At 42.7% G+C, this 24,087-nt stretch overlaps 2 protein-coding genes and 3 non-coding genes across 5 annotated transcripts; 2 read left to right on the top strand and 3 right to left on the bottom strand.

Annotated features, from left to right (window-relative positions):
* Window positions 1-521: 521 nt before the first annotated feature.
* LOC113032890 (U7 small nuclear RNA) lies at window positions 522-577 on the bottom strand. The gene has a single exon (XR_003273962.1). It is a non-coding gene; the product is annotated as a U7 small nuclear RNA (small nuclear RNA).
* A 510-nt stretch (window positions 578-1,087) lies between these two features.
* Window positions 1,088-1,143, bottom strand: LOC113032889 (U7 small nuclear RNA). Its single transcript, XR_003273961.1, has one exon. It is a non-coding gene; the product is annotated as a U7 small nuclear RNA (small nuclear RNA).
* A 1,140-nt stretch (window positions 1,144-2,283) lies between these two features.
* Window positions 2,284-6,616, top strand: LOC113032398 (triosephosphate isomerase B). The gene is made up of 7 exons (XM_026185307.1): window positions 2,284-2,491; window positions 4,211-4,334; window positions 5,584-5,668; window positions 5,780-5,912; window positions 6,052-6,137; window positions 6,217-6,304; window positions 6,382-6,616. The coding sequence occupies exons 1-7, from the start codon at window positions 2,383-2,385 to the stop codon at window positions 6,498-6,500; spliced, it is 744 nt and encodes a 247-aa protein (XP_026041092.1). The 5' UTR covers window positions 2,284-2,382; the 3' UTR covers window positions 6,501-6,616.
* Window positions 4,790-4,845, bottom strand: LOC113032881 (U7 small nuclear RNA). The gene has a single exon (XR_003273953.1). It is a non-coding gene; the product is annotated as a U7 small nuclear RNA (small nuclear RNA).
* Window positions 6,617-13,573: 6,957 nt separating the features above from the next.
* Window positions 13,574-14,858, top strand: LOC113032271 (zinc finger protein 391-like). The gene is made up of 2 exons (XM_026185086.1): window positions 13,574-13,865; window positions 13,977-14,858. The coding sequence occupies exons 1-2, from the start codon at window positions 13,694-13,696 to the stop codon at window positions 14,657-14,659; spliced, it is 855 nt and encodes a 284-aa protein (XP_026040871.1). The 5' UTR covers window positions 13,574-13,693; the 3' UTR covers window positions 14,660-14,858.
* The last annotated feature ends 9,229 nt before the right edge of the window (window positions 14,859-24,087 follow it).

The following is a 24,087-nucleotide window of genomic DNA, read 5'->3' as shown; positions in this document are numbered from 1 at the left end:
AAATAAATTTAAAATGGTTTAGAGACTATTTCTGTGTCTTGTCTCATTTTTATAACCTTTTATAAGAGTTGTAATTTCATTACTACTGTAATTTTAGTCTCACACTAAAATGTAACTAGAATAGTTGCTTCAGGACCTTGGACCTGATCATTTTCAGAGGAATTCTTTTTGGTTTTTGAAGCCTCTTTAACACTGGCCTACAACATTAAACAGTGACATTAAACAGATCACGTAGTTTTACGAGAGCAGTCAGATAAGAGTTAGGCTCACATTAGCTATAGATTTTATTCCTGCAGGGCTACTGAAGAATACGCATGTTCACTTTAAGTTTTCAGTGAAGCGTGTTATTTTATCGATATTTTTTGCTGGACAACGCTGTTTGAGCGTAAATAAGTGTAATCCGAAATGAAATTAAAGTGAAAGAGAAACTAGTTATGGGACTCAGTAATAACTCTACAGACAACTTTAAGCTGCTTTTTATGAAAGATCAGATGTCAATTTAGCTTTCTTTAAACACGTAAGAGGGCCTCTCTTTATGAGAAACCTGCTAGACAAATATCAAAGAGCAAAGATTCCTGTCATTGAGTTGAAATCTATTGGTACTAGGACGCCAGGCACAGACACTGTTGTTATGGTGGTATAAAGCGCCAGTGACTTTCACCAATCACGAAGTCTTCTCGAAGTGGGTGGGACTTGTGTCACTATGGCCAATCAAAAGGCGGGCGGTTACTACTCACAGGCACAGATCACTCGTACACAAAGGAGATTTTAAACAGTGACATTAAACAGTCTTAAAAATCACGTAGTTTTACAAGAGAAGTCAGATAAGAGTTCAAGAGCTAAGAGGCTCACAATATAGATTTTATTCCACCAGAGCTACCGAAGAACGCATATGTTTACCTTATGTTGCATATTTTTGTGTGTTATTTTATTAATACTATTTGCTGGACAACGCTGCTTGAGCCCGTCTGTATCTTTTAAGTATAACACAAATTGAAGTATGAGAGTAAAATAGGCTCTAGATGAGGTACGAGTTCTTCTACTTAGCCATGAATAGACTTACAGAGCTTCTTTTACACACGTGAGTGAGGGCTTCTCTTTATGAGAAACCTACTAGACAAATATCTAAGAGCAAAGATTCCTGATACGACATCGAGACCTATCGGTACTAGAACACCAGGCACAGACACTGTTGTTACGGTGTGATTCTGTAGGTGCAAAATACGATGTCAGAAATAATGGAAATATTTAAAAATATTCATTTATAATATATTTAAATACATGTACAGCCAATGTATCAACTGAAACCCTTTGAAAGTTATACTTTAAAAGTATAAAAAGGGCATTTTTAGCGCAGTGCATGCCGGATATGCAAATACTTTAAAACTGCCCCGAGTGTTCACCAATCACAACGTTTTTTGAACAAGCCGTCAATGAGTGGGTGGGCGGGATTGGTGTCGTCACAGCCAATCAAATGGTTGACCGTCATGACTGAGTAACAGAAGCGAGATACTTATGATTGGAAAAAATAAGGTACCGTAGGTCTGATCATTTAGAGGATTCAGGTGAAATAAAGGCTAATACTATTCATATCAATGCTGAAATTTGATCGAAACAAGACTACTTAAATGTAATAACTGCCTCTTTCGGATGCTCCCTTTAGATGTCGCTAAAGCGTACCATCTGCATTCATCTCACCGTATTTCGACCACCCACCCTACATCACACTAACCTTGTGCATGTCCTCATTCACTACATCCATGAACTTCCTCTGTTGTTAACGAGTATCTTAAACGAGTAGATAAACAGAAAATCCCTACATGTTTTTTTGCAACTGTTTATTTATATTTTTGTTAGCTGTAGTTGTGTTACATATTGGTAAGGTGCATCGTTTCCCGATATTCCTGCACAGCCCTAAATACATATACTTAAGAAGAGCTAACATTAAAACTATTTAAGGAATAAAAACGAACACACTCTGGAAACTAACTCAGAAAAACATGAAAAAATAAATAAGAAAAAATAACATCTTTTCTTTAATTAGAAGGAGTGAAAATAACACAAGGCTGTCGATTGCTTCACTTCATATCTGTTGTCCTCACTAACGGGTTCATCCAGGGAAAAGCTACTTTTCCCGCACGGCACTTGAACGCAGCATGACATTCTCCTCTTCCTCTTCCTCAAAATGAGGCAGAAACGCGTTTTACGGGCGTACCAGCGTGAACCAATGGCGCTGAGGGGGAGGAGGGGTTAGACCTTCACGCTAATAAATACCCCGAGCTGCTCATTAACGTCCGCTCTCTTACCCCAGACTAGAAGGACCCCCAGTGGACTTTCAGTACCGTTTCACTCTTTGGCTAACGTCCCCCCAAAATCGCAAACATGACCAGAAAATTCTTCGTTGGTGGAAACTGGAAGATGAACGGCGACAAGAAAAGCCTCGGGGAGCTCATCCAGACCATGAACGGAGGCAAGGTGGACTCAAATGTCGGTATGTGGCTTCTTCTGACACCATCACCCTTCTTGAATGGGGTTCAGTATTTTTGGCCACTTGTCTCCATATTTTCAGTTATTTTAAGCCTATCTCTGTGTATTCGTATCACAGCTGAATGATCCTCCGCGGTCAAAATGTCAGTTTCATTCAAAATATAAAAAAAAAATCAATGACAGCGTTGGCGCCGGAGGTTCTGTCTGTTTCAGGCCGTGTTTAATAAAGTCGGGATTAGCGTGAGGTCGTTTTAAACCGAGCTAAATCGTGACCAGCGGCTGGCAGACGTGCCGGAGCTCAGGCGAGGGAAGCTCGGATGGCTTTTTCCATTCATGTCGTGGTGGGTGTGCGTTTGCAGCGGCACGTAGACCATCAGAGCAGATCTGCCTCTGCTGTGGATGTGCGGGGTGCATTCAAGTCAGGCTGGTCGTTAATGGGGTTGCTCTTTCGTCAGCATATTGAGCCGAGTTATTCAGCAGCTTAAGCTTTAAACAGCGCAAAAGTCAAAAACAAGTAAAAAAACGGATGCACTCATTTTATTTCAGCTCTATACTCGTGTGAGTGTGTAGTCAGTTTTTTCCCAACTTGCCCTGAATGCAGCAGAAGACATTGCCCTGTTGCTGTCTGCTTCCTGCAGATGAACCAGACAGAGGCAGCAGCTGCTGTTTCATTAAGACACTGAGCTCTGCTTATATTTCCCTTATTTAAGTGTATGACACTCTGAAGACAGCCTGTGTCTGCTGTCACAGGCCCGTTTATCTCCTCCTGTGTGTTTGTTATGCAACTGCAATGCTGTGTGCACTCACAGGCCTGAGTGCTCAGGACTGAAGTCTGCTCAGACTATCCTTGGACCTTGCTCCCTTTAATGAATCCACCCCATTTTTAGAGCTGAAGTGAAAATGAAGACGAGTTTTTTTTCCCCGTGCTTTTGCCTCTAAAGTCAGAGTTCACCTGTTTCATCCTCAGACCGACCTGTTGGATATTGGATATATTGGATAAACTCTGGATCTTCTGTTTGACCCTTTGAACTGGGGTGCATGGGTTGTCTCTGACCTCTGCTGAATGCAGCCATGGCAGGTGACCTTTTGGAGGCTGAACTCAGACCTTTACTGCAGGGAGACCTGACTGACCTTTGCCAAACTAATAATAACGGGCAGTGTTTAATATAGACTCCATAACCCCAAAGATATAGTTACAATGTGAATGTCAGTGTCTTAACTTTACTGTACTCTTCTTGACTGCTGCAGACTGTACCTCATATTGAACCAGTGCTTCCTGTGGTTTTTATTTTATTTATTTTTTTAGTTCCCAGTCATTCACTTTGAATTTTGCTCACTGGCCCATTAAGCTCTCAGATTATTGATTTTTAAAGATGGATTCAGTTCAGCCTCTTAGTTGCAGTAGTGCTGTGTGGAAAAAAATGTGTTCTTGTGTTTGGCATGGCTCAGATTAGCTGAACTGTAGACGCGCATATATAAAAACACGTCAAACTAATCACTGAGGATGCTTTGATAGTCTAATTACCACTGTTGCTTTTTTCTGTGCCTTTTCCTCATCACAAAAGGCCCATTAATAGCCACTGCCTCTCTGAGGTACCACAAGGAGGTTTCAAACTCTGCTTGATGGATGTCAGGTGGTCATAAATATTCTAATATTGGGTTTTAAGAGTAACTGGATTAACTAAGTGTAACCTAAGTGTTTTTCTTTTTCCTCCTTTAACAGAGGTGGTGTGCGGCGCTCCATCGATCTACTTGGACTTTGTCAGGTCCAAACTGGACTCCAAGTTCGGTGTGGCCGCTCAGAACTGCTACAAAGTTCCCAAGGGCGCCTTCACTGGGGAGATCAGGTATTTAATTCAGGTTATTTTTCCTAATTCCTGATTTCACACTCTCAAAATACAGTTAGGAATCTTACAAGGAGTTCTAGTGTCCCTACCTTAAAATTTAAAGCACTTTAAGCCAACTGTTGCTGTGCTTTGTTGCTATATAAATAAATTAATCCAGGGGTGATTTTAGGGGAATCCCAGAGTGTTGCCAAAGTGACCCCCCCCCCACCTCTTTTTCACTCTTAACTGGGTTGATTCATTTAACAGTAGAGCACGTGTCAAGGTGAGGACAATCAAATCAATCTAGAATAATGTTCTGAGAGTTACCTCCTACAAATTAACATCAAAGTTTCTTATCCACACTTCCTACAGGGTTGCTGTCAGACAATATTTTCATTAAGTCTAATATTTGTCCATTCATCAAAACTAACTTTACATCCTGCCCCTATCAGTTGTTTTATATTTAACAAGTACATGGGGGCTTCTCTTTATGAGAAACCTACGAGAGAAATATCTAAGAGCAAAGAGTCCTGCCTGATGACACAAGCCTCTCAGCACTAGGACACCAGGCACAGACACTGTTGTAACGGTGTGCTCCTGTAGTTCCAAACATGACGTCAGAAATAAACAAAACATATAAAAATAAACTGCTTATGTGTATGAGTGTATACATATATATGTGTATATACTTATACAGTCAAAATGCCGACTAAAAGCACTTGATGGTTATACTTTGGTAAAACTGCACTTATTCAACCAATCACAATGTTTCTTTACAAGGAGTGGGTGGGGCCTAGACTGGTAAAGCCAAACAAGACAGATTGCAGTTTTTCTAATGGGCAGCAGAGGGCGACTCTTCCTGAAGTCTGAGAAAGTGATGCTTCCTTTGGGACCTCAAACATTTTCCTAATGAATTATTGGTCTTGTTCACTAATTTTAAGTCTTATCTCACTTTTGTAAATTATAGCCACATTGACATGGAATTGGATGATGAAACAGGGTGCAGTTTAGGACGGGCCTACTTTGAAATTGACAAGTGACTACAATAGGAGCGTGTGGCCTCTCCCTGATTTCAGAACCACAAAGTCCAAGATGGCTACAGCCAAAAATGCTAAAGTTGAGTCTTCTGAATGTGACATCAAGGTGGCTGTTTCCATCTCTTGTATATACAAACTGTGTCACACTCAGGCAGGGAGGGAGAAAACGTTTATTACAATGGAATTTGTGGAATTCTGATTTATGTTCACTGTGTGATAATCTCGTCTTCCAGCCCTGCGATGATCAAGGACTGCGGTGTGAACTGGGTGATCTTGGGACACTCCGAGAGGCGCCACGTCTTTGGAGAGAATGATGAGGTAACATGGATAGATTTTTTTTTTTTATTATTATTATTATTTCTTTTTAATGGCAGTCATTTCGATTTTTAAAAAACGTTAAATATTCATCATTGTCTCCTTTGTTGTTAGCTGATTGGTCAGAAGACTGCTCATGCTCTGGAGAACGGCCTTGGCGTGATCGCCTGCATCGGCGAGAAGCTGGATGAGAGGGAGGGAGGCATCACTGAGAAGGTCGTCTTTGCTCAGACCAAGGTCATCGCAGGTAAGCAGCTCACAGGTTTTATGCCAACCTGAGTTCAAATGTTGTAACAGACATTCTTGTACATGCTTGTGCAAGCAAGAGTGTGGTGGATATCCGAACTCTTGTGAAATATAAATCTTATCACACGTCTCTTTCACAGACAATGTAAAGGACTGGAGCAAGGTCGTGCTCGCCTACGAGCCTGTGTGGGCCATTGGCACTGGGAAAACCGCCTCCCCACAGCAGGTAAATATTAGAAATCACTGAATATTTAACTTGCTGTGCTTACAGTCTGCAACACAATGTCACCTGTGTAATATCTCAGGCACAGGAAGTTCATGAGAAACTGAGGGAGTGGCTGAAGACCAACGTCTCTGAGGCCGTTGCCAACTCTGTGAGGATCATCTACGGAGGTCAGTGCTGTGCTGGGTAGCTGTTTTCCTTTGAGTCCCACATCGATCTCTTCTCAAGCGTCATTTCTTCTCCTCAGGTTCTGTCACCGGTGCTACCTGCAAAGAACTTGCCTCCCAGAAGGATGTTGATGGTTTCCTTGTAGGCGGAGCCTCCCTGAAGCCAGAGTTCATCGACATCATCAACGCTAAGGCATAAAATGCGGGCAGTTGCAATGCGACTGGATTAGAGTCCAACTCCAGACGGTCCAGTTCTTCATCCCTCGTTCTCAGCACTTAGTCCTTTTCCCCTTTTTTTTTTTTTTTTTTTTTTTTCATTCAAAGCATTTGTGATGATGTCATTCCCTCATTTTCCTTTTTTTGGGGGGGCGGGGGGTTGTATTCTGTCACAAAGAAAAGGGACAGGCTGACACACACTGTACTGCACTGATAACAGTCAAGTCCACTGAGAACAGTCTGTGCAAACTAGAAGCAACTCAGTGCTCAAGCTGTAAAGGCTGACGATTACACCTTGAGGTGGACGGGCAGTCCACACTTTAAGTAAAAGTTCATGAACTTTTTTTCTGTGTAAAACTGTGTGACAGCTCATGTCGATCAACTCTGTCTTTTTACTGGCGTCTCTTGTGTAATTATGATTGGGGGTTTTTTTTGTTTTTTTTTTTTCTGTGGCTTTTACCTCCCTCTAGTTGTGCGTGACCCATTCTCTCATTGGTTGTCCTGCCAAAAGTAAAGTGTCAGTTATGTTCATCACATTGTGTGTCACAGCTGATGGGAATAAGGGTAGGAAAGCTGTAAGGAAACATAATAAATGGTTTAGAGACTCTTCCAGTGCCTCGTCTCTTTCATCACATGCACTTGAGGCTGCTGTGTGTCCATATACACAGTGGTAATCCCAGTGGTATTCTCAAAATGGAGAGGGAGTATCATGTTACAGGAGTGAGGTCCTGTTAGCACAATGCCATGCAGAGAAGAAGTGCAGTGCTATTTTTAATCCCAGCGCTGAGCTAAAACAGACATGGCAGTGAAAGGTTTATGAATCGGGGAAATTAAAGCCAGTTACAAGTTTGTGTAGAGAAATTATTGTTTTTAGACTGTTTACAATTAATAAAAGCAAAAGCACATGGACCACTTCAGTCATGACAACTTGTTTACTGTAAGAAGGCTTCAATAAAACCACTAATCGCTCTCAGGAGGCCTTCATGAGGTCATTTTTGGTCCCAGTTTTTATGCTACTCTAAAATACTCAACACTTATACTCTGTGCAAGACTCGATACATATGTGGCCAGGGCAGATCTCCCCTGAGACATACAGAAGTTGTGTTGTAAATGGTCAGTTAGGTCTATAAATTTCTGAACATTTTTTATATATATATATCTATATATATAGAGAGATAGATATATATATCTAGCAGCTGGATAGCGTAGTGGTTAGACTACACACCTTTGGAACAGAGGATCGCAAGTTCGATTCCTGCCTGGGGCGTCTGTATCCAGTAAGGGTCCTAAGGCTAGACCCCCTATGCTAAGCAAGCCTACCGCAGACATGAGCGAGACAGATAAATATGAAGGCATGCCGGCTCGGACGTCGCCCGGATCAACAAGGTCCGCGTCAGGTGTTGAGGAACCAGGGCACCCTGACGAAAAGTGGGCTACTGGAACAAGAAGGCATCGGTGGGCAAGAGACGAAAACAGGGCGTTGTTGGAATGCTACTACGCAAGTAACCCCGGCGGAAGGGGCTACATGAATAGGATGAGGGACCTATGGATTCTTCGATACCCAACATCCACAATGACGGCGAAACAATTAGTAGCTCAGTGTTCCAACATTCGAAAGAAGGGACTGCTCTCACAGCTAGAGATTGACGAGGTACAACACAAATGCTACGGCAAGGAGGAGTCAGGACGCCAGGTCAGGGGGCGATATCACCCCCACCCGAGATTGGGTACATAGCCCCAAGTGCGATAGGAGAAGGATCGTTGAGTGCGAGAGGAACTGACCTGAAAAATAGGATCATGGCCAAGCTTGAAACCTGGATCCCCCGTAGCCGGTTACCAAGATTACGTGAAGTACCCTCAGAAGGTCTGCTAGATGATGTTAATGCAGCACTACGGGCAATACCTACAACCACGATTACCGACACTAACAAGCTGATCTACAATACGGCAGCAGTGATCAGTGAGATGCTTGGCTACAAGTTGAACAGCCACAAGGGGCAGTACCCTCCATGGAGAAGGAGGCTAGAGGGCAAGATCAAAGTAGCACAGAGGGAGGTTAGCCAACTAACGGAGTTGCAGAAAGGTGCGACAAATAAGGTGCCTAAGAAATACAGCAAGCTGTCCATACCTGAGGCCTTGGAAACTGCCAAGCAAAGACTCACAGCCTTGGCCAGCCGCTTGAGGAGGTACACCAGAGAGATAGAAGGCAGGAGAATAAACCAGCTGTTCTCCACAGAACCAGCAAAGGTGTACTCTCAGTGGCAAGGGAACAATAATAAGAGAACAGCACCACCAAGGCTGGAGACGGAGCAATACTGGAAGAGCATATGGGAGAAGGATGCAACCCATAACGGCAATGCTCAGTGGCTAGAGGATCTGAGGGCAGACCACAGCGACCTCCCTGAACAGGGTCCAGTAACCATCACAGTGGCAGATATCCAAGAAAGGGTCTCCAGTATGAAGAGTTGGACAGCACCAGGGCCCGACATGGTTCACGCCTACTGGCTGAAGAAGCTGACTGCACTCCACGAGCGTCTGGCAGCACAAATGAACCAGCTGCTAGTTAACGAGAGACACCCGGAATGGCTAACTGAAGGCTGGACGGTCCTGATCCCCAAGGACCCCAAGAAGGGACCGGTCCCCTCCAACTACCGACCAATAACCTGCCTCAGTACTACATGGAAGTTCCTGTCAGGCATCATATCGGCTAAGATGAACAGGCACATGGGTCAATACATGAGCGGGACACAGAAAGGAATTGGCAAGAATACCAGAGGCGCATAACACCAGCTACTGGTAGACAGAACAGTCAGCCGAGACTGCAAGACCAGACTGACCAACCTGTGCACTGCCTGGATTGATTACAAGAAGGCCTATGACTCAATGCCCCACAGCTGGATACTGGAATGCCTAGAATTGTACAAGATCAATGGGACCCTAAGAGCCTTCATCAGGAACTCAATGGGGATGTGGCGTACAACACTAGAGGCCAACTCCAAGCCCATAGCACAAGTCACCATCAAGTGCGGGATCTACCAAGGAGATGCTCTGTCCCCACTGCTGTTCTGCATAGGCCTGAACCCCCTCAGTGAGATCATTAACAAGACTGGCTACGGATACCGACTACGGAACGGAGCAGTTGTCAGCCACCTCCTGTACATGGATGACATCAAGCTGTATGCCAAGAGTGAATGAGACATCGATTCACTGATCCACACTACCAGGCTATACAGCAATGACATTGGAATGTCGTTCGGACTGGAGAAGTGTAGTCGGATGGTAACAAAGAGAGGGAAGGTAGTCAGAACTGAGGGGATTGAACTACCAGAAGGCAACATTGCAGACATAGAGGACAGTTACAAGTACTTGGGGATCCCGCAGGCGAATGGGAACCATGAAGAGGCCACTAGAAAAGCTGCAACCACCAAGTACCTGCAGAGGGTCAGGCAAGTCCTGAGGAGTCAGCTGAATGGTAAGAACAAGATCCGGGCCATCAACACGTACGCCCTGCCCGTGATCAGGTACCCTGCTGGGGTAATAGGCTGGCCAAAGGAGGAGATAGAAGCCACTGACATAAAGACAAGAAAGCTCCTTACCATGCATGGAGGGTTTCACCCCAAGTCCAGCACCCTGAGGCTGTACGCTAAGCGGAAGGAAGGGGGCCGGGGACTGGTAGTGTCAGCACCACAGTCCAGGATGAGACAACGAACATCCAAGAATACATTGGGAAGATGGCCCCAACTGACCGAGTGCTCAGTGAATACCTCAGGCAGCAAAAACCCAAGAAAGAGGAGGGAGACGAGGAACCATCATGGAAGGACAGGCCCCTGCACGGTATGTACCACCGGCAGATAGAGGAGGTGGCTGATATCCAGAAATCCTACCAGTGGCTGGACAAAGGTGGACTGAAAGACAGCACAGAGGCACTAATCATGGCAGCACAAGAACAAGCTCTGAGTACAAGATCCATAGAGGCTGGGGTCTATCACACCAGGCAAGACCCCAGGTGCAGGCTGTGTAAAGATGCCCCAGAGACAATCCAGCACATAACAGCAGGGTGCAAGATGCTAGCAGGCAAGGCATACATGGAACGCCATAACCAAGTGGCCGGCATAGTGTACAGGAACATCTGTGCCGAGTATAACCTGGAAGTCCCGAGGTCAAAATGGGAGATGCCCCCAAGGGTGGTGGAGAATGACCGAGCTAAGATCCTGTGGGACTTCCAGATACAGACGGACAAAATGGTGGTGGCTAACCAACCGGACATAGTGGTGGTAGACAAACAGAAGAAGACGGCCGTAGTGATCGATGTAGCGGTTCCGAATGACAGCAATATCAGGAAGAAGGAACACGAGAAGCTGGAGAAATACCAAGGGCTCAGAGAAGAGCTCGAGAGGATGTGGAGGGTGAAGGTAACGGTGGTCCCCGTGGTAATCGGAGCACTAGGTGCGGTGACTCCCAAGCTAGGCGAGTGGCTCCAGCAGATCCCGGGAATAACATCGGAGATCTCTGTCCAGAAGAGCGCAGTCCTGGGAACAGCTAAGATACTGCGCAGGACCCTCAAGCTCCCAGGCCTCTGGTAGAGGACCCGAGCTTGAAGGATAAACCGCCCGCAGGGGCGTGCTGGGTGTTTTTTTTAATATATATATACATACAAAGTACTTCTGTCTCTGATTATAAAAGGGTGGTGTACAATCAACATGTGATTGCTTTCAACACAATCATAGGTCTCTTATCCTATTCAGTAAGAACAAGTTCTGGGCTATCAAAACCTACGCCCTCCCCATGATCAGGTACCCTGCTGGGATAATAAGTTGGCCAAAGGAGGAGATGGAAGCCACTGACATCGAGACCAGGAAGACCACCTTACCATGCATGGAGGGTTTCACCCCAAGTCCAGCATTCTGAGGCTGTATGCTAAGCAGAAGGAAGGCGGCTGGGGGAGTGTCAGTACCACAGTCCAGGATGAGACAAAAAACATCCATGAATACATCAGGAAGACAGCCCCAACTGACCATGTGCTCAGTGAATGCCTCAGGCAGCAGAAACCCAAAAAATAGGAGGAACCATCATGGAAGGATAAGTAAGCTCCTGCACGGTATGTACCACCGGCAGATAGAGGAAGTGGCTGACATCCAGGTCCTACCAGTGGTTGGACAAAGTAGATGTGTGATTGTCAACAATCAAGAGATGCCCTCATGAAAGGAAATGCAAAAGGTTTACAAGAAGGTGAAAAACACTTGTTACACTCAAGAACAAGAAGGTCAGATTTGACTTTAAAAGAGCCTGCACAAGCCTGAAAAATGCATAGATGAAACCAGCTTTTGGCAGAACGATGTGAAGAAAAAAGTATGGATAAAGCAAAGAAATAGGTCATCAAGCATACCGAAAGGAATGGCTGCCAGTGGAACCAGGCCACTGATTTTTATTGATGAATTCTTAGGGCGAGAGGCAGGGTACACCCTGGACAGGCCACTAGTCTGTCGCAGGGCTAACACATAGACTATTCACACCTATGGGCAATTTAGTGTATCCAGTTAACCAAACCCCACTAACTGCATGTCTTTGGACTGTGGGAGGAAGCTGAAGTACCTGCAGAGAACCTACACAGACACGGGCACAACACACAGAAAGACCCTGGCCTGATGGTGCAATTGAAGTCAGGACATTCTTGCTGTGAGGCAACAGTGCTAACCACTGTGCCACCATGCTGCCCTTATAATAACTATAATTTCCACAATTTCTCCTTTAATCCTGGGACTCCTTTCCCTCCTGCCTCCTCTCTTTGTTGTGGTTGCTGTTTTGTTGACATGTATGTACCCAAGCTCTTTACACTTCTTCCCTCACAAGCTTTTCCCAGAGTTGGGGCAATGAGTTCAGGGGTTTGTTGACATATGGGTCCTTATATGGAGGCAATGATTGTTATTTCCTAACTGAAAACTTCAAAAACTGAGTTGAAAAAGTTGCTGGAATGAACAGGAGAAATCAACTGAACAGGCTTACAGCTGATATCCTGCTGTGAGCAATATCGGGGCCAGGCCTGAACAGGAAGGGCTTTGAAGCTGGGATGATGAAGTGAATGTATGTGAGAGTGTGTGTGTGTTTTGTCAGCAGACAAGAATAAACAGCCAAGAAAAAACCCCATACAGGATCATATACAATATTTTAAATAGAACTTGTCTGAAAAAATGAAGTAGGCTAAAAATACATAAATCTAAAAAGCTACACGGCATACCCTGATATAACAGCTGAGAAACAAACTCACTGATATCTGTCAGTCTCTAAAGGGTTATAAAACCTTTTATAAGACTTATCTACAAATTAAGAAAACCTGGAACAGCAGTGAAGCTTCCCAGGAGTGATCAATCTATCAAAATTACTCCAAGAGTACATCAATGACTCATCCAGGAGGTCACAAAAGAACCCAGAACATCTAAAGAACTGCAGGCTTCACTTGCCTCAGTCAGAGGATCAGAGTTCATGATTTAACAACAAGAAAGAGGCTGGGCAAAAATGGCGCACATGGGAGAGCGCTAACCAAAAAGATCACACATTTGCCAAAAAAACATCTTGATGATCTCCAAGACTTTTGGGAAACTGTTCTGTGGACTGATGAGACAAAAGCTGAGCTTTGTAGAGGGTTTGAGTCCTGTTACATCTGACATAAAATTAAAACAGCATTTCATAAAAAGAACATCACACCGACACTCAAACATGATGGTTTTAGTGGGGCTGCTTTGCTGCTTCGGGACCTGGATGATTTGCTGTAATTGAGGGAACCGTGAATTCTGCTCTCTACCAGAATATCAGGCTTTCTTTTCTGTGCTGAAGTTCAAGCACACTGGTGTTCTGAAGAAGGACATATTTTTTATTAGCATTGATATTAAAAAAATGTAAGTGTCACAAATATTCAAAAAAGAGGAAAATTCTTTTTAACAGCACTGTTTATAATATTTAAATAGAACAGAAATCATAGTAAAGAATATTTTTTTATTTTATCATCAAGGCGTAACGTTTATTCTTGTCCTCCACGCCAGAAGGTGGCGCTGTTTTCTCGTGTTGCACATTTCTCACCTCACTAGTTTCATGTCCGTGTTTACAATCCAAGCGTGACGTTCACGGACCCGCACAAATACGTGTTCAGGAGCCACCGAGAGCTGGCAGCCTCCCGTCTAAATGTCCAGGATGCATTCACTGAAAGCTTTTCTGAGCGAGAGGCTGATGGTGGCCGCGGAGGAGATATTTGGAGCGGTTGAAAAGACAATAGCCGAATACAAAGAGGAGCTCTGTCGTTCAAAAGATCTGGAAATCAGCCGTCTCAGATTGGAGCTGAAGCTTCTCAAGGCAGGTAGGTTTGAATTAAACCCGCTTTATAGCCAAACCCGTGCAGCTTTTCCTTATAATGTCTGTATATTGAGTTAAAAATGAATAACTCCGGCGTCTTTTGTCTTTTGCTCAGAGCCTCCATCAGACAAATGTCTTGCAGCCCAGCTGCTGCAGCAAACCTATCACCGCCACCGTCCTTCTCCTCCTCCTCCTCTTCAGTCAGACCCTGCAGTGGATGCTTCTGAGCCTGAGGCCGAGCCTGAGCAGTGCGAGGAAGAGGAGGAGGATGGAGGCAGCAGCCTGGGGCAGATGGATGAGGAGCATCCAGAGACTTCAGAGGTCAAAAAGGAGGAGCAGCAGAAGAGCCACAGGGACTTCTGGATGGGTCACGATGCTGACCAGCTCGAAGCCCTCGAGTCAGACATCAAAGACTTCATCTCCTCTCCTTCCAGTCTGAAAGCCAGTCTGCAGGACCAAGCCTTACATTTCCACCATTACCACCATCACCACCACCTCCACGGCAACGAGGAGGGCAAAGACAAACCCTACAGCTGCTCCGTCTGTGAAAAACGCTTCAGTAACTGCTCCCACCTGGCAGCTCACATCAGGACTCACACGGGAGAGAGGCCGTACAGGTGTGAAATATGCAGCAAGACCTTCATCACGACGAGCGCTCTGAACAGACACCAGACGATCCACACCGAGGGGAAACGCTTTGTGTGTAACTGCTGTGGCAAATCCTTCAAATGGATGGAGTCTCTCGGCAGACACGTTAGAAGTGTGCACAAGAGGGAGAATGTGGTTCAGGATCCATGAATGTGTAAAATTATAATCACGTAGTATTTACCTCTAAAGAAAAACACACGATGAGCTCGAACAGGGAATGTAAAGTGTGAAATGTTAGTTGTGGATTATGTTGGCAAATGTGCATGGATTTCATTATGCCTTGTGTGCATAAACTGTAGCAGCAGTAGATGATGTGAAAATAAACTTTTATAAACTGCTTATAACCTTAGATCGATCCTTTCAGAATAAAATATTGATTAAAAACCTGTTTTGTTTTTATGTCTTGTGTTCTCTGCTTTCCACGGTCAGTTCACGTGAAGGTCTGGCTCAAAACAGGACTTTGGGGGACAATTAGTCCACATGTGTGTTACCTTAACTAAAATAATTTTTACTTTAAAATGCTTAAAATATTTTTACCACAGTTCTTCTGAAACTCCTAAAGGGGAAATGCCCAAAACCTGTTTTCTATATGGGAAAAATCCTGACATATTCTTCCTTTTAGCTGAATGGGATGTGTGAGTCTTTTTGCTGCAGGAATATAAAAAGCAGAAGGAAAAAAGTTACACTTCACTCCACTAGGTGGAGCTTTTCCTTCATAGTTTCCCATCAATCTTAAGTATTTGGCAGGGTTCATATCGCCTCCTGTCCAATATACTCCATGTGGATTTATTTTCTGTGAGCTGGTGAACTCGCATATTAAAAATATGAAGGTAGTCTAGTCACCACATAATATAGGCCTCTGCACCATAAATGCATGCACAAGAAGCAGTGCTGAGGAAACTCTTCTGATTTTTAAACTACAAATACCAAAAGTATTTGTTGTAAAGAATGAGCCATAATTATACATTATTGAATTCATGTATTCACTGAGTTATTTTAGGGACCAAGAGGGATTATCTATGAGCCCATTATGGTTTAAACAGGGATGTTTATGGTTTCTTTAATGTTTCTCTTTGTGTTTATCATCAATAACAGATATTTTACGTGATTTAATGTATTTCATTTATATGTTTGAATCATTTTGATGCAAAAACAAGTTAATCCCACTCATCTCCATCATCACTTTGGGATTCAGTGTTTCCACAGCAGTAAATCTTGCTACTCCAGACGTGTTAGCCATCGTTCACTGTAACATCAACATAGTTGTAGTTTCTCTGAATATTGCACGGCGTAACTTGGGGTGAATTTGAAGTGTCTAGTCCTGGGACGACTGCGGCATTGTCTTAACACACAACTGAATACTCCAGACTAGCAAACTGGTCTAAAACTGCTTTTGATGAGCAGCACCTGGCTTTTGCATACCCTCTAAATTCCCATGGAAACATTAATAACACACTTTACTCTTCACCTGACTGCATATATGAAACAATCTGCTAAAAAGAATCAGATTAAATTCTACTGAAAGCAGTATTAAGGTCACATTATTTATTCTTCATGGAGGCTTGATTTATGCCTCACAAATAACTGAATTAGGCCTGTTTCCTGTCATACATGTGATGCTAGTTAAGCTGAAGACAGCCCAGTAAGTCATGACAGTACTGTGACTTGTACATTTACACCCTCCTTCTGTCTGGAGGACAACTTTGTGTCATTTGTACTTCGTGTACTTGGCTCCTGGTGAGAGACTAAAATGAGAAGTGGTATGAACTAATTAAAACTTGGCTGCTGGGAGGTGGGTTGGTAGCACACTGTCCTGGCTGATGGTGTGTGTAGTAATCTCCAAACTCATGGGCAGACTTGGCAGATATGCCTCTGACTGTAAAATGATATGTTTTCTCCTGCTGACTAAAAGTTTGTAGATCTTGACTGTATTTTGCACCTCATGCTCAAAGTTATACAACTCTGAGCTCCTACCAGGTTTTAAAAAGAGATTATGGCTCACGTTGACTTTATCGCTTTGGTTTAAAGGCACATTTGGACATTCAAGTACTCAAAGTTATACCAAATTATTGTCGTCCTATCATCCATCCATCCATCCATAGCCACTTTCTTAGGTCTGGGTCTGAATAGTGGGGGCAGCCAACTCAATTCTTCCAAGGAGACAACAAGGCTTCCCAAGCCTGCTGAAGGATCTAATCTCTCTGATGTATTCTGGTTTTTCCCCAAGGTCCTCTCCCAGTAGGAAAGGCCTGAAAAACCTCACCTGGGAGGCACCCAGTAGGCATCCTAGTCAGATGGATAACTAGGATCCAGATATCCCTCCACCATGTCATGATGAAGGGGTCTGTGCGCCTGTGTAATGCCAGGAGATATATTGTGAGGGCCAATTTACCGCTGGAAGGGTCTCCCAAGCAAAACTGCTTCTGAGTGAGGGGTCAGACAAGAGCTATTCAGAAAACCCCTATAAAGGGAAGAACAAGGGATCTGTTAATCCTCCCCAGGGTAGAGTTGCCTTGGTCCCACCCTGTAGCCAGAAAGAGTAACATGCACCCAGTCCCTCATAAGCCCACCATGTACAGGAGGGGCAGTCTGATCCCCAGTCGCCAAAACCTGTTATAAGGACACTGAACACTGTCACCTCTTTGGTGGGGGCATGTATACAAGTAGTTTCTGTGAGCCAGAAGCTCAAGCATCAGACTGATTTAAGTCACTGATTGATCTGTGTGATGCCAAAGAGAGGATACCTTTAACTCCTTAACTCATAGTGTATCATATTTGATACATTGAAAAACGGGAATAAATATCTCACCACATTTTTAGGCAATAAATTGCAAAAGAAAAAGAAATAAAAGGCCAGATGTAACAAATATGTAACAAATTAATTTATATGTTAATCTATATATCTTTTTTTTAAGTCAGGAGGTTCAATAAATGTTGAATTAAAAAAAGAAAGAATTATTTGATAGTTCAGGCTTTAAACAGTTAATATGGCAAAAATGTAGCTCAGTGAAAAGCATCACCTGTGATTTTTTTAAAAACATAATAAACCAAAATATAAGCTGCATAAAAAGGACAGCTACAACAAATTTAAATTTCTGAGAAACTGGAACAACATGCTTTGAATTTTTACTCAAAATAAGGGAAACGGTTTCCTCAGTGTGGCGTGCAGGCACAGAGCGCAGCACACAGGGTGTTCAACTCTAATTAGTATTTCAGGGTCTGGACAGGGGTGTAACATTTAGGAGACCACAGAACTTTTTGCTATGTTTGATCTTTAAAAAAATAGTTTGAAATAACGGTTTGATTCACCAGGAAACACAAAGACGTTTTTCACCAGCTCCTCACTCCATTTTTTGGCATCATGTGGCCATTATCTATACTCAGGGGTTACATTGGGACTTGTTGTTGCGAGCAGCTGTGACGCAGCATTTTCGCCTCCTAAAAAGTTTTCAGTGGGAGATACATTTAGTCACTTCTTCAGTCGTTTCTCGCACTGGAAATGCTACGTCCTGGATGACTGAGCATGCATCAAGACAGCATCTTGGCCTGTTTGTCAGCGTACACATGCAGCAGCAGCAGGGTCGAGTATTTTGTGTTATGTGAAGCTGATATACGTGTTAATCAGCCCATTTCACGGTGTAGGTAATAAAGCTAAGTTCAGGTGTGCAGCAGTAACTGCCCTGTGACCTCTAAACATGAAACATGCAGTGCTTGCAAGCGAGCTGTGTTTGAAGATGTGTTTGTGTTTAGTTTATTTTTATTTCTTGCCTCTCATCCAGACCTGGTTTGGACCCAGCAAGTGCAAAGCCAGACCAGGCCTTTTTGGACAGGAATGTGCCAAGTTTGGTTTGGTAGATGTGTTAATTGTACGCAGTTTGAGGTCAGGATTGGTTTCTTAATATGACTTGATTTGTCTTCCTACTTTTAACTTACTGCAGTTGCCTTGGAATAAAAGCTCTGCTATAAGTAAATTACTGTCAGGGGCTTACTTTAACCGAGATATAGCCCTCAGAGTTTATCAGAATCAGAATCAGAATCAGAATACTTTATTCATCCCGAGGGAAATTAGGGGTTACAGCAGGCAGCACGTTTAATCTTTAAATCAGACATTTCCACCAAGTTACTTTGGGAGTTTTGCATGTAATTGGTTTTGTTAGTGTGTTTGTCCGTTTGTTTGTTTGTTAGCAGTCTAGTGTCCACAGTCTCAAGTATATCGTTTGAAATTTTGTGTGATTGTAGGTACCAATGACAGCTCGAGCTGATTTAACATGAGTGGAAATTGGGTCAATGTCATATCAAATGTGAAAATCAGTGAAAATTTTATATTACCCCCAATTTTTTAGGTGAAATAAAAAGAAACTTCAATTCTAGACCAGTTTAGAAGTTCCAGCCTCAGTTTCCAGAGTCAGTAAGTCAGTCTCTCCAGTGGAGTTCTTCACTGGGTTAGTTTTGGACTAGGCTCTATTCAAGTCTGGGAATTTGGCTGACAGACTTCAATATATAGACAGGTTTAATAAGTCAGTAAATTAATCTAAATGCTGCGTTTCTAAGTTCAGATTTAGGTTGATTTAAAATGCTTCCAGATTGTAAATGTGGAAATAGCTCAGCAGGCACACTTCACGTCTCATAATAATGTCGAACAACATTATTTTATCGTACTCTCACTTATTGGAGAGAGACCCGCTGAGAGCTCTCATGCACACACAGGTGCTCCTTTCAGTAAACCACTTACAACAACGAGGAGACAATTAAAATAATGACACAATAACGACTTCTGGAGTTTCTACTACAAATCATTTTTATAAAGGACTTGGATTTAGGGAAAGATGCTATGGGACAATTTTCATGAAGTGTGAATACAAAAATGTCTCAACAGCGCAGATGACCTTGTTTTGTGACATCGCACCTCTGGTGTTTGGTAGAACCTCTCAGAAAGTACTTACCTTAAACTCTGTGCTCATATTAAATGTTTCAGGTACAGTCATGAAAAAGAAAGTACTCCCAATTTCAATTTTTAAATGTTATGTGTTAAGATGTAATTGAAAATAATAATCACCTTTAGCAGCAATAACGTGAAGTTAAAGCTTTCTTTATGAATTTATCAGTCTCTCACGTCGCTGTGGGGAAATTTTGGCTCAGTCTTCAGTTCAGTGTGGGTTCATTTGTTTATTCACAGCATTTCAGTCGCCTCTATTCTTTTCTTTTTCAGTCATTGTGTTGTACATTTGCTGCTTTTGCATTGGATCATCATCCTGTTGCACAACCCAATTTCAACCAAGCTTTAGCTGTCGAACACAGATATATTTGACTCAAGAACACTTTGGTATACAGAGGAGCTCATGGTTGACTTAACGACTGCAAGGTACCCCCAGGTCCTGTGGCTGCGAAACAAACCCAAATCCCCCTGTATGTGTATCACACATATTCATCTGAAAACTATCCAACCACTATTTGACAAAAGAAAAGATGGCTTTTATGTGTGCTTTGTTTTATAATTTCACTTGACAGATCTCTGCTGAACATCATTACTTTCTTTCTTCAGATGTTTTTCCTGCATTCCTTTTTGTTTTTTGAGCGTGACCACTGCAGTCCTTCAGCCGCTCCTGAAACCTACAAACATGAACGAACGTGTGCTCATTTGGACCCACTGTGAAATAATTTATCACCATCAAAAGCTTTCTGTCCACTTCTTGCTCTGTGCTGGCATCTTATTCATCTACAAATGCATTTGGTAAACCCGTGCTTTTAAAATGTGTTGAATTTCATAAATATTTCAAATCAGACTACTCTGTCTTTAATAACAATGTGCCCTTCACATCATGTTCAAACCCAGCGCTGCATTTGCTCCAACACACGCACTACCACATGCTGATCCTCACAGTGACTGAGTTTTTTTTTTTATCCCTTTCTGCGCCTTTGACTCACCAACGCACCACTGCTTCCATTTCTATTCGAATAGGCACTCTAAAACTCAGCTCTCTCATTTGTCCAGTCACCTTTGCCATTCTTTTTATTTGTTTTAAACCTGACTTTAAAAGACTCGCATGGCGGTGATGGCACCCAGACATATGTAGTCACCCCTGCCTTCTTGAGCTGGTTGCTATGGTTTGTGTTCAGCTATGGCTAGTAGTAAAATAAAAGGTGTAATAAATGTTCAATCCCCCTGCTTTGGATGATCTGTCCTCAAAGAATCATTGCAGACCATATGTACACATTCTTGCAAGTTTCACACATGTCTGCATTGCTGGCTTGGAGATAACATAATGCAGCGTGTGTAAATATTCAATGAAATACAATCTGAGTTTCAAGTAATCATGCTGCTTTTTCAAATGAGAAATCGGTGCCCCTTCCTTTTTTTTTTTCTTTTTCTGTTTCTCTTCACATCCTTTGCGTGCAGCCGCACCCAATCCTACATTTCAGCCAGACATCTCACATTTGAAATGACTTATAACACCAGCCAATTACAGTCTGTGTTTTGGGGTCTGGCTCATCACTCCCTGCAAATATGATACACATAGAAATGTTGGAGCGATGAGCTAAACATCCCTTTGAAGGACACAGGTGGATGTCGGGGTGGTGGAATGGTTGAAACAGCAGGCAGTGATGCAGGGAAATTCTGCAGCTTAAATAGAATGACAAACCGAGAGGGTGTTTTTCAGCTTGGACTGCTTGCCTAAGCTAGCTCGTAGGTTTGCCATCATTTGTGTCAGTGCACATGTCGACGTCAGAGAGCGAGGTGGCACGGAGGATGGTTGTTATACTGTGGAAGCATTTGCAGTGCATTATTTGTGCCATACTTGTCTGTTATCTGTTTCACATTCTAAAGAAGCACCTGCACTGGTGCCCCAGCTATCAAAGGGAGAGAGGTGACGTACACCCAGGACTGTTGCCCTTACCAGGGTTCAGGGAAATCTAATGAAAATCTTCACTGGATCAGATTCTGATAACATCATTGCTTGTCCAGCTGTAGTTCCCTGTGTCTGATGTAGAAGTTTTTAATCGAACTGGATTGCAAATCTCATTTGGAAGTGTGTCCCATATCCAACTATTAACATTAACTTTTCATGGATATTTTGACCGCAGGAGAAACCTAAGCTCTCAGAGAAATCTTGCACAACATCGGAAAACTATGCAAACTGAAAACACAGAAGAGCCTCACCCGAGTACAACTCCAAGAGGCAAAATATGTGGCTAGGATCACTAAAGCAAAACGTTTTATCAACCCTCTTCATAAAATGGTAGTTTAACTTTTACTAAAGAAAATCATATTTCTGTTTCGATGCTGAAATGGTGAAGATGTTGTCAAACCGATGTGCAGTGGAAGGAGGCAGAGGCCTCTCTGGTCCAATTCTCACTCTGATCACCCGCCTGTTGTCTACAACTGCTTAAAGATGCTCAGCAACGCCTCAAGATCATCCACTGGGATCATCTTCTCTGGGCTGCAGTGAGCAAGAGGTCAGGGGAGATTGATTGTCTGGGTGAGAGAAGGTGAAAAAGCCACAGACTCAGTTCTCCGCCAGCAATTGTGCCACTTTGCAGTTTGCCTGTCATTGCCGCAGGCTGGGACGACACTCCAATAGATGAATGAGATGTTGGGGGATTTGTTCAAGTAGAAGTTTCACTGACCAGGGTGAGTGTCTCTCCCAGTAGATTTCAGAATCACTATGAGAGTGTTGACGCTTCAGGGCTATGAAAGGTACGACTAACAGAGGAGCCACAGTACGAGACTGAAACAGTAAAAGTGGACAATGAAATGGAGAGTTAGCAGGTGTGATCATGTGATCAGCAGCGGGGAAAAACACGACAGCTCCAAAGGGACAAGAAAGATGACTGTGGTGCAGATATTTTAGAGGAAGAAGCAAAGCGTGTTATAAAACTCTCTCTTAGGCAAAACAGCTGAATGAAAACGGAACATGTGGAGAAGAAGATATTTTTGCTGGAGGAAAATTTGGAACAGGAACTAAACCAAATTAGTCACTGCGAGTTCAAATCCAAACATATGACACTGAAACTTCACATAGTCTGTGGCACCATTTGAACGTTAGTGCATCATATTTGGCTCTTCGTCTGTTCCAGGTCTCGCTTCTCAGATTCTTGAATACTGATGAAGAGCTTATATTTTAAAACATGTGTTTCTACTATTATGAACTTTATTTTGAATAAATCTGAAATAGTATGCAGCAACCCTGACATTGTGCCCATCCACTTAAATACATGGAAAGAGCTTCCAAGGGCTCATAAATGATTATAGCACGTAGAACATGCATAAACTTCTTTGAGTGTTAAATCTGGCCCTGTTATTTTTGTGTGTTAAGTGTGTTGATCTGTGACCTTATACAGTAATTTACTGTAAACAAAATTAAAGCAAATTAGTATCATGTTATGTATTGCTGTACTTATGCAATTACAGCAAGATGTGAGATGATATAGAGAGCTAAAAATTATTAAACTGATAGCCAAACGAAATGGATAAATCGGTGAAACTGGTCATTAAACATAATGAAATGAATGGCAGTTACATTGAGTAGAGTGTAACTGCAAGGTTATGAATGGTTGAAACACTAATCTAATAAAGACGGTTTAACAAATGGTGACCTGAAAGTTCTCCGGGTTAACTGGATTTATTTAAGCAGGAAAGGTACTGGTTTCTGAGTCCATCTGCTGAGGCTGGAAAACATGACAGTCACCTGAGGCAAACTCCTGGGAATTCTTTCCTACTTCTGAGATGAAAGTAGCAAAAACCAAAATTATTTTTGGGGCAACTTTTGGCTGGCTACAGATGGGAATCAATCCCTACAGACTCCTTTGTTAAAATGTCCAACTTTATAGTATTAAAAAGCATCTTTACAGCCTGGTACAAAAAAGGTTTTGTGTTCATGGGTAGTTTCTCTATGGAAGCTTCCACCACTTAAAGGCAAAAATTAATCAATACATAAATTGCCATCTATAAGTCAAATTTTCTAGTTGGGTATCTCTAAATTTCTACTTACTAACTCAAACATCTGAGAAAAGAACTAAAAATGTAAAAAAATAACTAGAAATCTTGAGTTATTAAGCCAAGTTTTGAGATAACTTTACATTTTAGTTTAGATTTTTCAGTCAGGAAGCTCCAAGAATGTTTTATTTTTAGTGGTGAGAATAAACTTCCATTTTCCCTATTTCTTAAAAAAAAATCTATGAGTGGGGAAATTTTTTCATAACTCATTCACCTGGATCCAGGGGCGTGACCGTTTTGATTGACAGGTGTTCCCATCTGAGCCTGTTAGACCTCACGCATGAGTTTGAGTCAATACACTGGACTTTTTCATAATGTGTGAACTGTTGAATCTTTACTGGATTATCTTACTGACATTATGTCTTGTTGTGTGATGCAGATCACTTGAGAGGTTTCCGGGTCAGTTTTGGTGAGTGAAATTCTAGCATTTTAGCTAACTGTTTCCTAGCACCCATTCACTTTATGAACATAGCTTGCTAACCAAGCTAAATAGGGTTAGGTGAATAACTTAGCACGTCTCCCTTTCATCTGTCACTTCTGGATTCAAAGTCACTACATAGATGTAGTCACGGTGACTACATCT

Source organism: Astatotilapia calliptera, chromosome 11 (assembly GCF_900246225.1).
Source record: "Astatotilapia calliptera chromosome 11, fAstCal1.2, whole genome shotgun sequence".
In the NCBI taxonomy this organism is placed as follows: domain Eukaryota; kingdom Metazoa; phylum Chordata; class Actinopteri; order Cichliformes; family Cichlidae; genus Astatotilapia; species Astatotilapia calliptera.
Note: the sequence above shows the minus strand (reverse complement) of the source record. Positions and strands in the feature narration are given on the sequence as shown.